The 15,960-nt window shown below is 45.3% G+C and overlaps 1 protein-coding gene across 1 annotated transcript in view; it reads right to left on the minus strand.

The window, feature by feature from the left end:
- The window catches only part of drosha (drosha ribonuclease III), a 119,231-nt gene that overhangs the window by 76,666 nt on the left and 26,605 nt on the right, over positions 1 to 15,960 (minus strand). The window contains exons 15-17 of the mRNA XM_008293411.1: positions 14,687 to 14,786; positions 7,779 to 7,886; positions 2,820 to 2,927 (exon numbers count right to left, since the gene is read on the minus strand). Coding sequence (XP_008291633.1) covers positions 2,820 to 2,927; positions 7,779 to 7,886; positions 14,687 to 14,786 — 316 coding nt within the window. The remainder of the gene's footprint in view (positions 1 to 2,819; positions 2,928 to 7,778; positions 7,887 to 14,686; positions 14,787 to 15,960) is intronic.

Below are 15,960 nucleotides of genomic sequence, written 5' to 3' on the forward strand. Positions count from 1 at the left end.
AAAAACTGACATTAAGGCGCGTTTTAAAATTACATACAGCAATTTATGGTCTGTAAATCTATGCACCGACATATTTCATAAGATGCTGTATTGCCTTTTTTATGAAGCACTTGTGTTTATATTTGGGAATTCGACCGTAAAATGAAATTAATATTTATAATAATATTCAGGGAGTTTGCCTTCAGAGCCGGTGCTGTGCATAAAGATGAGCCCAATTACAGTATTTCAAGTTGGTATCACTCTACTTCCCAAATTAACTCTGGAAAAAGTGCATCGCTGGCCTCCTCACTGACGACAGCAAAACCCATTTAAACGTGGCGGCCATCCCTGTAGAAGCAGCCCCCTTGTGCAGCGGTGCACTGCTCCCAGTGCTCCTGCAACACCTGCAACACAGCCTAAAAGTCCAATTATGTATGCATTTTACATAAACTCTGCAATGTTTGCTCAATCTCCTAAACTTTGTCAAAGCCTTCAATCCTTTACGGGGAGAACAATCTAGTAAGTAGGGCAGGTGGAGAGCGACTGGGGTTGTGTTATTGTGGCCGAAAACAACAGTTTGCACCAAATGTTCTCTCTCAGGTGCCGCAGAACATTACAGTAGAACCCCGGGGGGCTAATTCGTGGTGCACAAAAATGTGAATGTTAAGGAAAATAACAATTGTGCTCCTGGAGCTCCAGACCCATTCCTGGAAACTGCTGTTCCTTCTGTTGATACTAGCCCAAGACCCACCTTTGGTTGCCAGTGATGGGGCGGCTGTGGCTCAGGTGGTGGAGTGGGTCGGTCAATGATTGGAAGGTCGGCGGTTTGGTTCCGGACCTGTAACCTGTGTCGTGGTCACTATGTCCTTGGGCAAGACACTTCACCCACTTTGCCTAGTGTGAATGTGTATGACTGGATTGTTTGAGGTGGTGGTCGGAAGGCTGTCAGCTGTGGTTACAGTCGTATCTACCACCACTGGAATGAATGTGTGAATGAATAATTGACAGTGTAAAGCGTCTTTGAGTGTCTAGAAAAGCGCTATATAAATCTGATTATCAAATACTAGACCATTCCAACTGTGACGTTTTCTACTCTGCTCCAATTTGCAGTCCACGGTGAAATCACAAATGCACACCTACTACCTGTACCGTTGATCGCTCTGTTGAAAATGCCATCTCATCTTACCAACTCCTCGAACATCTGGATGCAACGTCACCAAAAGAAACCTCCCAAACCAGTGAATCAGACGTTGAAAACCCTTCGGCTAAGGATTGCACCTACAAGCAGCCTGTTTATTAATTTGTTGGCAACAGAGTCAACATTCAAACTTCTACATATACACGCCACCAAAGACAGCTTTTCCCTCGTGCGGCTGTTTGAAGAAGTTTTTTTCCCCGCCCATACGCTATCCACAACTAAAGATGAATTAATTCGAAGCACACAAGCCTTCCATCACAGTACAATTCATTTGTAATGCAATCAAAGAGTGGTACCAGACTCTCTCGTGTTAAATGAGCAGACTGTCACTGGAAAACATTTATCTCATTAAATGTGATCATCCCATCACAGTGGAGGCAAATGAGAAGTGATGGCGGATATGAAATCCATTCTGACTCGCGGAGGGCTGTTTGAGCAGGCACCATTGCACTCCTGCAGCCGTTCCATCTAAATCTATCTGGGCAGAAAGTGTGTGTGTGTGCTGTGGGACATTAGCCACCGTTGAGTGTGTGCAGCAGATGAGGAAGGTGTTGTAAGGCCGCCGATGATGGCTCCCTACTTGGGTCATTTCAGTCCCAGTAGTGGCGAACTGCTGACAGCCCTGGCTCCGTCCACACACACAACGAGCAATGTCATGGTATTAACACCTCAGTGGATAGAAGTGTGATGCAGACAGACAGGCAGGCAGGCAGGCAGGCAGCACACACTGCAGAGGCCTGTGTGTGAGCACTTATGTCAAAATGATTGTTTTTTTTTTTTTGTCCGTTTGTCTTTCATGGAAGAAGAAGAAGGAATCGAATGTGAAAGAGGGAGGGACAGATCCATTAACTTCACTCCCAGAGACTCAGAACTCGAGCTCAAATGGGCGTCCCTGCCTTGAAAGGGCCACAGCTTGTCAGCCACCGGCTGGCCTCGCAGCCACTCACTGTTTCCTTTTTAGCGCTCATAATGACAGGCCGTAATTATGCAAACGACAAAAAGGCCAATCGCTGATCGATATGTGGAAGTCCACGCACACAAACGCGCCCCGAGCGCCGAGCGGTGGAGCACACACAGAGCCCTGAGCGAATCTTAATGCATCCTTCCCCTTTTTAACTATGTATAGGCTACAACACATTGATTTCTAATGTATCAGGTTATGACAGCTCTTCAATATTGCTGGAGGCAGCCGTGGGGCTTACTCCGAGAGCACACAGCTTGAGGCTGCGGACCTGACAGGGGAGAGCTGGCATTACGGAGGAGGCTGTTGTTGTCCTGACTACTGTCACTGCGACTCACAGCAGAGCCGGGCTGCTCGCTGCAGAGATATGACTCAGGCCAGTGTGTGTGTTACCTTAGCTGACTCCTGAGCCCCTGTTTCCACCTGAACTATCCCTGCAGAGGTGGATTGGGCACAATAATGAGGGAAACGCTGCCTCCCTGGATCCCTGCACATAACAAGCTCCTGCTCAGAATGTTTACTTTTTTATCAGGCTATCTTACCCGCATTCTGCCTGAAAGAACTGCGAGGATTTACCTAACGTTACCTATCTTGTTAGTTATCAGCTATGCCAGCCTTTAAATAATGCAGCTCGGGACAGGAATTCAGAGTGTACAGTAAGCTGTCATGACTGTCCCTTACCTGAAGGAGGCAGCGCTCCTTGAAGACGTAGCCGATGAGCTTATCCAGGTGCATCAGACACTGGTGGTAGCGGATGTGATGGGTGAGGACCGGGAGCATCATGGCGTGCTGTGGAGGACAGAGGGAGAATTGGTAAGAGGGGAGGGGGGACAAAAAAAAAATATAAAAAATTGGAAATTTTCAAGAAACAGCGAGAGGCAGAGAACGAGGATCACGCCTTATATGAGAGAAGAGTGAGGGGAACATGTTTTGAGAGAAAGTGTGATGAAGAGATTGCGAGAGAGAATGGGAGAGGGCTGATGGAGGGAACAGAGAGGGAGAAATCAATCAGCCAGTCATTATTTATTAAGTGGTGCTCTGCAACAGAGAGATGAAATAATCAAAAACCCAATTGCTGCAGTGTGAGAGGGAATGACAGAGAAAGGTGGAGGGGGGTGGTGGTGGTGGAAATTCACATTCGGACAGGACAGTCAAATCGAAGCCCCATTCTGACATGTTGACACACTTACATTGGAACAAACACTGACAGCCTCCCTCTGACCCCCCGGTGTAATAAAAGGAAAAGTTTGAGTGCAACAAAGTGAAGGGAAAGCAAAGTGCGCCGTGACAGCGAGGCGGGGAGGGGGGGGAGGGCGGACGGAGAAAACAGTCAGCGGTCAGCGAGCGGGTTTGACAGTCTGCGGAGCCAATCTACAGAATCATTAGTGGAAGGCTTATCAAGTTCGGAGGAAGTGTAGCAAAGGCTGGTGTACACACATTAACCCGGTGCCACCGCACGAGGGAGGAGGGAGCCATGCATGTTTTAATTAGTGCTGCTGGGGAGGGTGAGCCCGAGGCCCGGCGGCTACAAGCAGCGCTGCCACGTAGCCCTGGGGCCATCACAGGGGCCGCGGTGACACAGTCCCCAGGCCTTGTTAAGCAGCCAATTAAACAAAGCCGGGCCCCGGTCGTGTCTACAGCTCCTGACCTGTTCTGATGACTGCCTGAGTGACTGAGTGTGTGCGTGCAGAGAGGCGGGGTGGAGGGCTTGTTAGAGTTGATACTCCAGTAATTAAAAGGTGGGAAATTTCTAATTTACTGTCACGGATGACGTTTGGGTGTTTTGGACGGCGTCCAACCGCCGGACCAGCAGCCTGACTTTTATTTTCCCCTTGGCAAAACTAATACAGGCATGAATTTGCTGCTGCACTTTAACTCCCTTTATCATCGTTTTTTTATTAACTACATTGTCACATAATAAAAAACCCCAGCTTATTTTCCAGGTTTAATCACATTGATTTGTTTCTTTAGGAATAAAAAAAAAACTGAGCTGGCTATTCTTTTATCTGAACGCTCATTTATTTGTGATGCACAGACTCCAAATCATTTCAGGAGATTTCGATGTATTAACACGCTCAATGGAGCGTTTGAAAGGCATGCTATTGTTAAAAAAAAAAAAAAAAAGGGAAGAAAATTACAAAATTACACCATTTATCAGCAAACAGAAAGAATCATCTGATTTTCAACTTCCAAACTTTACTCGAATTAATCATGTGCCACATCCGGCCGGAAAACGAATCGAATCTAAGCTTTAAGTGGGGATATTTCATGGAAATCACATTATTCTACACATCTCACTTGGCAAAAAATAAACCGTCTGCAACCGAGCCTATAAAAAGAACGACAAGTCTGCGCTCTTAATCACGATTGAGAACCACTCGGCCGAACTGTGGGCTGCGTTTATGCAGTGAATTGAGGAAAAATAAAACATATACGGTCAATAAAATAAGTTGTTGGACGATACATTCAGCACGGTGAAACCTCCTTCTAGAGTCGATGTGCAGAGCTTTGTACAACACTACTAGTTTATAGAGGTTGCGAAAATGCAAATAGTAAAATATCTACACTGGTGTTATCCTATTATTGCAAAGCTGTGTATGATTTATGGCATTATAACTGCGTCACACTGCACACGAGACATTTTTGAGGTGTTTCTACTTGTAGCCGTTGTTGTGCAGGTTCATTGGAGGTGCAGGACTTTGCATTGCAGTGAAAAATGAGCCCACAGTGAGTAAAGATGTGACAACAGCTTGAAAAAAAAGAAAGAAAACAAAACACCCAGAAGCTCGGAGTTCAGAGGCGACTGAATCTTCCTGCATTCCGCCACTAACTATTAAACAGTCGCATTTCTTCTGCTTGGTTATGTGATATGTAAGTAGGCGGATTAATGTATATGCTGAGTAATAATAAATAAATAAACGCGGCAAACTGTTGCAGCGAATAAAGAACCACCCACACTTATTTTCTCTGTCGCGGAGGAGAAAACAAACTGCCTTCTTCCCGTTTGAAATGTTTTTGACCGACTTGATGGCCTTAGCGTGGATGTGATGAGGGACGCAAAAAAAAAAAAAAAGGCAAGAGGACAAAGCAGGGAAACGGCGGTGAATCAAAACATAATAAACATAGAAACATAAAATAAAGCCGTGATGAATAAGTAAGTCCCGTCCCTGCCTCCAATATGTAGCCCGGTCCTTGACGGAGCCTTTCAAGTGAAACAACCTTGGCGAAGTCGAGTAACAAGCGGGTTGATTTTGTTTAAAAAAAAAAAAAAAGAGTGGCCGCTTTTGGAAATCAAGAAACTGTTGGTGGTCAGTTTTGCCGTTATCTCCCGTCTGTGTCATCGCGTTGCGTCGAGCGTACCGCCGCAGCTCCAAACTGAAATTATTCATGAAGCAATTAGTCGTAGCAGTACAGCTTGAAGCAAATATAATTGGACAGCAATTATGGATCGGATCCTTCTTTGCTAGACCTTGCTGTAAGAGAGGTCTGGCTTATAAGGCTCGAACTTTCTGTCATTCCTCTCCAGATGTGAGTATGGGCTGTGGGCGATCTTCTGCGGGGAGGCGCTCGGAGAAGAAGACGTATAAACGCTGATGCCAATTATCTTCTGAGTAAGAGGCGAGAAATATTGGATTGGACAATAAATACAAGTGTGGTAAAGTAGCGCAAGTCCATCTCATTACACTGACCGACTGGTGAGCGCGTGCAGCTCTGTATGTTTCAGTGGGCACAGCGTGGCGCTTACACGTTCAGGGTTACGGTTCGAGTCTCATTAGGGTTGCCCGTGCTAGATTGCACGCACACATGGAAGTGCAAATTGAACACGCTGTCCCACTTCCCTGACTTTAACATAACCTGGAGTTAAAAATAAAATCCCATCCAGATTCTTTTTTTTTTTTTTTTTGGCTAGAAAAGTACATGAGGATGTACATAAATACACGAAGTCATCCGCAGGAGTCCACTTTACTTTCACTGATTTTGACACTTGAATGGAGAAGTGACGCAACGCGCGGAAAGATCAGAAGTTTCTGATTGTGGCTGTGCAGTGGGCACATATGCTGCTGCTGCTGCTGCTGCTGCTACGTCCACGTGTTTGAACATTTAAAGGAGAGCTGCAGAATTATACGAATCGTGTAACATCTTGGAAATGTTGTAGCCCTGAAATCGATCGCTGAGTTCACCTTGTTGATACACAGGATATCTGAAGTGTCAAAGTAAAAAGTATACTTGGAAGTTTTTTTCAAAATTAAATCTTAATTTATTCTAGTTTGGCTTATTTTACAAGAAGTTACCAAAAAAAAAAAAGACTCTTTCACGTCAAAGTGAAAACAGATTTCTACACAGTCATGTCAATTAACTAAAAATATGAATTGTAGAATAAGTGAATGCACAAGTGTTCGCCTCTTTTGAAGTGACAGTTGGTGTCTGATTGGGGTGAGGTTTATGGGAAAGTGGCAAAGTTGAAAAAAGCTCGTATTAAATCTGGACTACAGTTCACCAGAAGCCATGTAAGAGACTCTGAGGTCAACTGGAAGAAGCTTCTTTGGTCTGATGAGACCAAAATTTTGGTGTTTTTTTTTTTTTTTTTAATGGCCACCAGACTATGTGTGGTGGACACAACACCCAAAACACATCATCCCTAATGTGAAGCATGGTGGTGGCAGCATCATTATGTGGAGAGGCTTCGTGACAGCAGGCCCCGGGAGTCTCGTAAAGGTGGAGGTTAAAATGGGAGGACTGTGACTTGGGAGAAGACTTGTTTTCCAGCAAGACAACGACCCGAATGCACTGACTGTCAATCAAACCTGCCATTAACTGGGGCTTTTTTTTCTCTACGAAATCTACTGCTATATGAAAAAACATTTTCACAAAATTATACTGTATATATGTTGTTTGGGGTCATTTTGTTGGGGAAGGCCGCAAAAATAATTAAAATTTTTTAACTCTAAAGACTTGTGGAGACTGCATGTCAACAAACTAAATTAAAAAAAAAAAAAAAAAACCGGGCAACAAAGAAAAAGTTGATGATGATGATGCTTGAGTCACTTTGCCCAACTTCACATCACACCTCTGGTTATGTGACTAAAAAATATTGTAAAGCCCCAATTCTAACATTTTACTGACAGTCTTAAGGCCGTTCACGTCCTTGCTCTTTAGATTGCGGCGACTCTGACCCCGCAGATACCAGAGGATGATCTAAAGCCCTCACATTCTGTGTCAATAGGCGGCATTCGCCATCACAGAACTCAGCCTCTTTAATAGATAAGCTTTTAAGACCGACGATTAATCAGTTCATCATTTCAAGTAATTTATGAACAAAAAATGTTGGAACGCTGTATGGTTCCAGCTTATTAAATGTCAGGATCTGTGCCTTTATTCTCCGCATGGCATCGCTGCAAATTGAAAATCTTTTGGGTTTTTTTGGCTGAGAAAGAATTTTGGGGGGCGTCACTTTGGCCTGTGAACTTGAGTTGGGTTTCTTCTTTAAAAAACGAAGAGATAACAAAAAATTAATTGCCGTAAACGTCAGCGAGTGCACAGAGATCTGTACAGATGTGGGCGTGAGTTCACGGATTCATGGGTATGTACAGCATGCGTGTGCCGGCGTTGGAGCGTGCGTACAGTCGGCGGGTGTTTTACCTGACAGACGTCGGAGCGGATGCCAGTCTTCCAGAAGCCCTGACTGCTGAGCTCCACTGTCACCTCACGGCGCATGGTGTTCTTCTGACGGATCTTCTGAAGAGCTTCCTGCCAAACAACCAACCAGTCAATTATTGATCCGCGGGAGCACAGCCTACGGGGACAGCTCCCATCCTCAAAAACACCCCACCCCGCCCACTCCTGCTCTCCCAACAGATAGGCTGGCACATGCAATAAACTGAAACCTCCATGGCATGACACTTAGACAGTGCAGCTGTGGACAGCAGCAACAGGGGAGGTGACAGCTCTGCCGGTTCCGGCTAATTGAGGCGCTGCAATGGGTCAGCAAGGCAGTGGGGAACGGCGGCGGTGGTGGTGGTGGTGGTGGTGGTGCTACCGGGTGTAGGAAGGCTGATGCCGAGGCTTCAGTCGCAGCCTCTGAGAGCCGAGGCACCTGCCTGCCCATTAGGACTTCCACACCAGAGCCTAGAGGTACCTCCATCAGCAGCAGCAGGAATCATTACAGACACACAAACACATCAGCCCTACAGCAAATAACGGAGATACAGCAGAGGAAGGAAAAGGAGGAGGAGGAGGGGTTGAGTCTGAGATAAGAGGGTCCTACAAATAACAACCGAGATGGAAGATGTATTGACAGACTGCACCACCTAAATGTGCGCGCGCATGCATGTGTTTCATTCAGCGGAGACGCTATCGACTCCGTCTGAGTTCGCCGTGATCTGCCTAAAATGGAACGCCAGGAATTTTTGACTCGCAGAGGAAATAAGAACAACAAAGGCATGAATAAATAATGCCATCCTACTTTGAACTGTGCATCAAAGTGAACACGCTCGCCCACGCGCAACCCCGCGCACGCACCACCACCACCACCACACACACACACGCCGGCGGAAAGCCTTTGCACGGAACGGCCAGCCACTGTATATGGAAAGCAGTAATCACAGAGAAGTGCGAATGATATGTAAATACATTATTTTGCAGGGGCTTTCTACGGGGTCAGGGAATGGACGGGAGCGCAGAAAGTAAATAATTAACCAGGGGAGGGAGGTGGAGAGACTAACTTTCTGCTGGTCAAACAGACAAGTCACGGCACATTTGACTTTTAGCATCGCATCCTTCTGCTGAGAGGAGTGTTTGTGTTTTGGATCAGGCTGAGGTCAAACACCAAAGACGGCGTCTGAAATTCAATGACTGCGGAAGGCAAGTGCACATCTGTTGCATGTGTGCTCCGTTTGCTTGCCTTTGCAGGTTCATTCCAGGGCCTTTGGCTTATTTTTATCACATCGCTCACAATGCAAAGCTGAAAGATTAAAGCTACCGCGGTTCTAGGCTGTGCAGCATAAGATTCCTCAACAACGATGGCGAGATTTATTTAAAATCTGGCGTTAGATATTTATGGTTTCCAGAGGACAAATATTAATGATTTATGCAACCTTCCTGAACTTTCCTTTTCGGCTGCTCTCAAGCCAAAATGTTGTTTGTTTGGAAGGAAATGCAAAAACCATCTTTAAAATAAATTTAAATACTAAAACAATCCACAAACATTGTACTTCAACAGGTAAGCTGCTGTGAAATGTGTGCTTTCGGGGTAAATCCTTTTATTTTGTGCCAAACAAAACACATTCCTGCTCTGTTGTGCCCTTTATTTTTCCTATCATGTGGATTTTTCAGGCCAATATTTCTTCTTTCGCCCGACGTACAAGTGTCTCTGTGTCTTTGCTGGTAGGAAAGCTTGTGTTTGATGACCAAATAAACCGAGGTTCTTTTAGAAAGTTCCCTCTGAAGACTGGGCAGACGGTGATCCTTCTGAACACATCCCAGTCAACACTGTAATGTACTGAGGAAAAGAGTGTGTTAAGTTCTTATGTGGCCCAGCTGAAGCCCAGACTTGAGACCGGTGGAGAAAAAAAAAAAATCAGTGGAATGAGTTGAAGATGGCTTTTCAAAAGATGCTCCTCATGCGGCTCCACTGAGCTCGGCCAAATCTGCAAAGAAGAATCAGAGCAAATCCCCAAATCCACATATGCTGAGCTGATAAAAAAAAGAGTCGAAGCTGAATTCACTGTCGAGGTGCAGACTCAGGGCTGAATACTTATTCAAATTACAGATATGGCATAATAAAGTCAGTTCCTTTTCAATGCAGGGACAAAACCCAAGTTTTCACCTCGTCATTGTGGTCGAATTTTAACCAAAACACTGTTTTCTTTATGTGGAACAATGATCCACTGGAAACCCTTCCATGAAACAGGTAAAGGAGTCGAGTGTCTGCAGACGGCAGCACCTATGTGTCTACTGGAGGCCCAGTTAACTGCTCGGTTGAAGTCAAGCTCAGACCGCAGGAGTTTCAGGTCGATTTACCACCATCGGAGGAGAAATCTGCTCTGGGATCTCGGTCCGAACCTGATGTTCAGCAGGATTATCTGGTGGTGTGAAGGGTTTACTGATCCAGTCTGAAACCTCCCAACCTGCTCGCCGAATCCTCAGGGCTGCCCAGATCATATCAAACATGTTTGAAATTTACAAAAGGTAAAAATGTGAGACGGTTGCAATGATAGAAAATTACTGCGCCACAGTCTCCATTTCATTTACATCTGTTTCCCCGTAAGATCACGTGAGACGGTGCGCTACTCCCAGATATCTTCCAGTCTTATTGTGTGTGCATGTTTGGGATTAAAGAGAATATCTGTGAAGTTTCTCCATATATGACTGATGCAACTGGATTTAAAATTTTAAAACTCCTGGAGTGTGAACCAGGTTTGAAGGTATCGCACAGGATCCTTCTGGGCAGCACACACATAACATCACATGAGAAAAAGTTCACGGAAAAGGCAACATACAAAAAATGTACCTCCTCAATTTCGTAAAGAAGTTTGTATTTTTGCTTGAGGTGGCTTTGGACTTTTTCAGAAAAGAGTTAATACACTTTATAGGAGATGGAAACGTGTTTTTTTTAAAATAAGTTCTTATTTAGCTCACGACACATCAGCTGTTGTCGCTTCTCTCGTTGACTTCACCTCCAGACAAAATGTTGTATTTTTTCTCGCAGCTGGCAAAAGTTTTGGTTTTTTGTTGGTACTTCTTTGAGATTTTTTTAGCGAATGGTTTTGTTTCTGGCTAACATCTATGGAGCCAAGTTTATTCACGCTACAGCATTAAACATGAACAACCCTAATTTTGTATTTTCGGTAACCTGCTTAGCTAAAGGTATTGTACCAATCTATGTGGGCAACACACACATACTGCGTTTCTTGCACATTTTGAAGCATTGCATTAGAAAAACTTAATAGAAATGGGTTTTCTTGACTGCTTGAGGTAGTTTTTTAAATAAGTTCTGATGCAGCAAACAATAAGTCACACAACTGATCAGCTGTTTCCACTTGTTTTGTTGTCTTACAACTTTTATTTTTTACTTCCTACTTCATCCTGTAATGACTTCAGAATAATTCAAACTCAATTGTAGATAATTACTTGATTCATGCATCTCATCTCTGCACTTTTTTATAATTCTACTCGTGAAAAAATCTGTACACTTCACTGTTTTGAAAATTGCTCTTCCTATTCCTCTCGTAGATGGACAAACTTTGGTTTATTTGTTCTTTTTCTTTGAGGTTTTTTAACCGTTTCACAAACGACCGGTTTTGTTTCTGTCGTCTTCTGCTCTGTTTACTACGCCGTACATTAAAATGTGGTCTACATCGCCACCCTCTGGCGACACCTTAGTCTATTCGCTCGAAAGCAGGTAATGGAATTCAGCTCAGTCTTAATTTTTTATGCCTTTTTAGAAGTTCGTTTCAAATTTGTTTGATAATTACACAGAAACACGGCTTCCTGAGGGCATCGCACAAAATCTGTCTCGGCGTGAGATTTGAATCGGGGTGCAGAGGCGTGTTTCTCGGCGTGAAGGCCGGTTCTCGCCGAGCTGCAAACCCTCTGGTCTCCCCGGAGCTCTGTGGACTCCAGACTGAGTACAGAGGTATCAAAGAGCCAGCCGGGGAAGCACAGCTCGGCTGTGAACACCTCTGACAGGGTGATTCTTAATGGTGGAAAATGCCTATCAGACCAACAGACGCTTAGTCCTTCACTGAAAGACCATTTACAGAGGAAGCTTCAGCGTTCCCTTCAGCATTAAGTAAGCAGGGATGCCACACTGCCACTGCAGTGAAGAGACACTGACACGGCTAATGCTTCTGGTGGAGGCTGACGGACCCACAGTGTGAGTGTGCATGTGTTTGGGTTCACTAATTGCTCCGTTGCAGGTTGACAGTAGGATTGTCAGGGCCTGTTAGCCGGGAGAGCTTCGCCGAGGCTACCTGGGAAACAAGCTAATTGAGCTCTGAGTTCTTGCTCATTATTGGTTCAGAGTGTATCAAACTGTCCAAAGGAGGAGGCTGGATCTGTAGCGCACTCAAAGCCTTGGAGAGAATAAACGCTGCATCCGCCGTGGAGACGATACAGAGCAGCAGCAGAGCGCTTGTTCTCGACTTCTTCAGGCCACACACGGCAGCTCTACCCTGTGATTCCCTGTGGCTACATGGTCATTACCTCACCAAAACTAAACCTTTTCCATTCTCGCTCCCTGGTGGCGCTTTGACCTTCACTCTCAACTCCGGAGAGCCGTTACTGCCGTTTTATTCCGAGCTGTAAATTCATCTAAATTATGCATTAAAGGATAGCTTCACATTTTTCATGTCTGCCGTAAAACAACCGTCAGGTGCACAAGATAATACCTTGACCCGCCCGACTGAGGCCAGAGAGGCACCGCTGCCCTCAGATAAACTTGTGTTTCAGCACAGAACATGGGACGCACAGCAGCAGCAGCAGCACGGGATCTTTTAATGGTCAGGAGGACACAGCTGCAGCGAGCAAAAGCAGTTTTTAGTGCTGATGTGAGCACACGACTACGGTTTGAAGATAAACTTGGGAATAATCAGTTTAGGAAAAACCTCGTCCATCCTTGTGCACCAAAAAAGGAGTCAAACAAGATATTTCTGAGATTAATGAGAAGCAGGACTGTAGACACCGGCAGCTCTGGAGGAAAGGGAAGGAAATCAAAAATACAAAAAAATAGGTATTCATGATAAATTCTGCAATTTCTATCCTGATTTTTCATTGAAATGTTTGTGAATATTGACAAGGACTGGCCAAATACTATCAATCTGGGAAAAAATCAAATAAAAATCTAGCATAAAAGAACAAATTCTGTGAAACGCAGCGAGTATAGAATTAAATAACTGAAATGAATACGTTTCCAAGGTAAAGCTTTGTTTAAATATTCCTCTGTTGTGCAAATGCTAAAAAAAAAAAAAAAAAAAGCAACGGTGTCGTAACCCTCTAAAACTCACAGGTGGCTGGCAAATTATTTAAACTATGTTATTCATTGTCCTCATACTCGTTATACTTCGGGGAGTTAGGTCGACGTGTTTAAAGTTTGATAACATTCACAGTATTACAACAATACGCGGCGGTTAAAGCTCATTTTTTGGAGTGTCACACATTCTCTATTCAGTGTCTCATACACGTGTCGGAGTCACGATGGGGATTTTTAAATGTGTGAAGATCAAGAGTTTAAATATAAAACGTCTTTTTGTCACATTTTCATCACATATATATATATAAAGCCCATGATATCATTGAAAGACTGTATTCCCATTAACCCTATGAAAGCCTGCCGGTGAGCTCGAGAGGCATAACGAGGACGACTGGATTCTCTACTTTCCGACAGACCTTGAACCAATTCTGTGCAAATCTAAGCTTTGTATTTCACCTGTATTCTACACGCCTCATTTAGAAAAAAGCTGCATGAGATCACACTCCTCAGCTGCATCTGAAAAGCAACGAGCGTCGCAGCTCCAACCGGATTATTCGGCTGAACTGCAGGTTGTGTTTACGATCAAATTTATTCTGTTTTTGGGGCGTTTTCGCCTTTATTTGATAGAGAAAGAGACAGGAAAGCGGGGGTAAGGAGGATGGGGGAAGGACCTGCGGAAAAGGGCCATGAGCGGGATTGGAACTCATGAGCTTCGCATCTGGGACTATAGCCCCTGTGCATGGGACGCCAGCTCAACCAGGTGAGCTACAGCGGCGCCCCGTTTACTATCAAACTAAACTAAAACACACTCGATCACTAAAGTAAACGCTCCAAAACAGTAAAGCTGGATGGAAGGTACATTCAGCACGGTGAAACATCTTCCTACAGCTGATGTGCACTTTAGTAAAGTTTGCAGAGATGTGGGCACTTAGATGTGTTGATTCCCGCTTTCTTTCTTTATCATTGATTTATGGCATTTTAACGGTTATGCTGCACAAAAGACATTCCTGCGTCCTCTCTGCTTCTAGCTATCATTGTGTTGTTTCCATAGAGGTGCAGAACTTTATGCTGCAGAGAAAAATGAGCCCACAGTGAGCAAAAAAGACACCCAGAAACTGATGGGAGGGAGGGGGGGTTCAGAAGGTTAACAACACGAAAAGAATCAACAAACCCAGAAAATAGCGTCGCCTTTTGTAAGTTTTGTCGGTCTCACTTTTGTTTAGTGAAATAGCATCCTTGTTACTGTCAGGCAATAACTCCCGACTACCAGCGGCGAGTTCCAGATAAGCGGCGTTTGAATCAGCGTGCACAGCAGGAATAATGGCAATGGTAATAGTTTTGTTTTTGAAATTAATGGCTGCGAATCTCGTATTTCTGCAGAGTGTGCAAGTGTGTTTTCAGCAGAGCCCTTTCATATCTGCAGGACACGGGCTTCCAAATCGTTTAAACCGAACACATCCGCGAAGAACGAGCGCGGCGGCCACCTGACGAATATTAAAACACGAGAGAGAAAGGAAACAAAAAAAATAATTTAAAAAAACGGGACGTATCAAAGTGCGTCCGCTTTCTTTCAACCCACCTCTCTCTGCGTCAGCTTCTGCTTGTCAATCTGCTTGACCTTGGGGCTGTTGGCCAGCAGGTGGCGTAGTTTCACATAGCTCTTCCACAGCTTCTGGTACCTGCCAGACAGCAAATGAGAGGAGAGTCATGCTGACAGAAGTCTATCTCCCCCTCGCTTCCCTCCTTTGCAACAACACATCAATATTTCATCTGCAGCTTGCCTGATATTAAACATAATTTAACAGTTGCCTGCGGCCATTATTGCATTAGCAGCTCGTGTGCGAGGGCAGTGGATACAGGAGAATCTGTGTTTGAGATGTCCGCGGCTCTAACTGGGAGCAGAGGTTTCACACCGCCTGCCTGACTGACGGTTCGGCTTATTTTGTGTCTGAGACGGAGAAACATCTGAGCAGCCTGGACGCGTGACTCGAGAGCGATCTCGCAACCTCCTCACTTCCTATGAAACCCCCCGCCCCATTGTCTTTGCTCTCATTTGCATGTGAAAAGAGGCCGGGAGTTATCGGCAAGGTGACATGTAGCCGCCACGCTAACCGCCTCCCCTTTTCTCAGTCCCCCACACTCTCTCTTTTCAATCAGACCTCCTGATTGATGCACTGAGGGCCGAGTGTGACCGTTCTGCTCCCATTCAGGAGACTTTCTCCTCATTTACGCAGAGTTATTCAATTATGATTGGTGGGACGGTGAGGTTGGGGGTTGGAGGGGGGGGGGGAGATAGGACGGGCGAGAGAGAAAAGGGAAGGAAGCGAGGAAGGAAAGGAGAGAGAGAGAGAGAGAGAGGGAGGCGGAGGGAGGTGGGGGTTGTACCGAGGAATAGAAGAATTATAGAGCTTTAATAGCGGGGACTTCATTAGAGACTGAGACGAGGGAATGAGACGGCTTTACCGCCCCGATTATCAGCTCACCACCACCTCGGCACTGAGAGGACGGGAGGCAGAGAGAGGCAGAAAGAGAGAGGCGAGACGGCGAAGGAGAGAGAGTCTATCCAGCCTGGGAGGCCCCCTCGTCCCCAATCCGCTCCAATGACCTTTCCACAGATCCGCTGTGTGCTCTCGGGGCAGCACTGCCGCGCCTCTCGCCATTCCCTGCACATGCTTTCATTAGCATATGCTGCCTCTTTCCGTCTCTTCACCCGGCCCTCTCGCTCTCCTTTCTTCTTCCAGACGACACTTTGCCGGCGTCAAAGAGATTCCGGCGTTCAGACGCTCGTCCATCAGTCACGATGGTGCCATTAAAGGAAAGAGGTGCAGCACTTGGGATGCTTGGCAAGCTGGG

Source organism: Stegastes partitus, unplaced genomic scaffold (genome assembly GCF_000690725.1).
Source record: "Stegastes partitus isolate 25-593 unplaced genomic scaffold, Stegastes_partitus-1.0.2 Scaffold885, whole genome shotgun sequence".
NCBI classification, from domain to species: Eukaryota; Metazoa; Chordata; class Actinopteri; family Pomacentridae; genus Stegastes; species Stegastes partitus.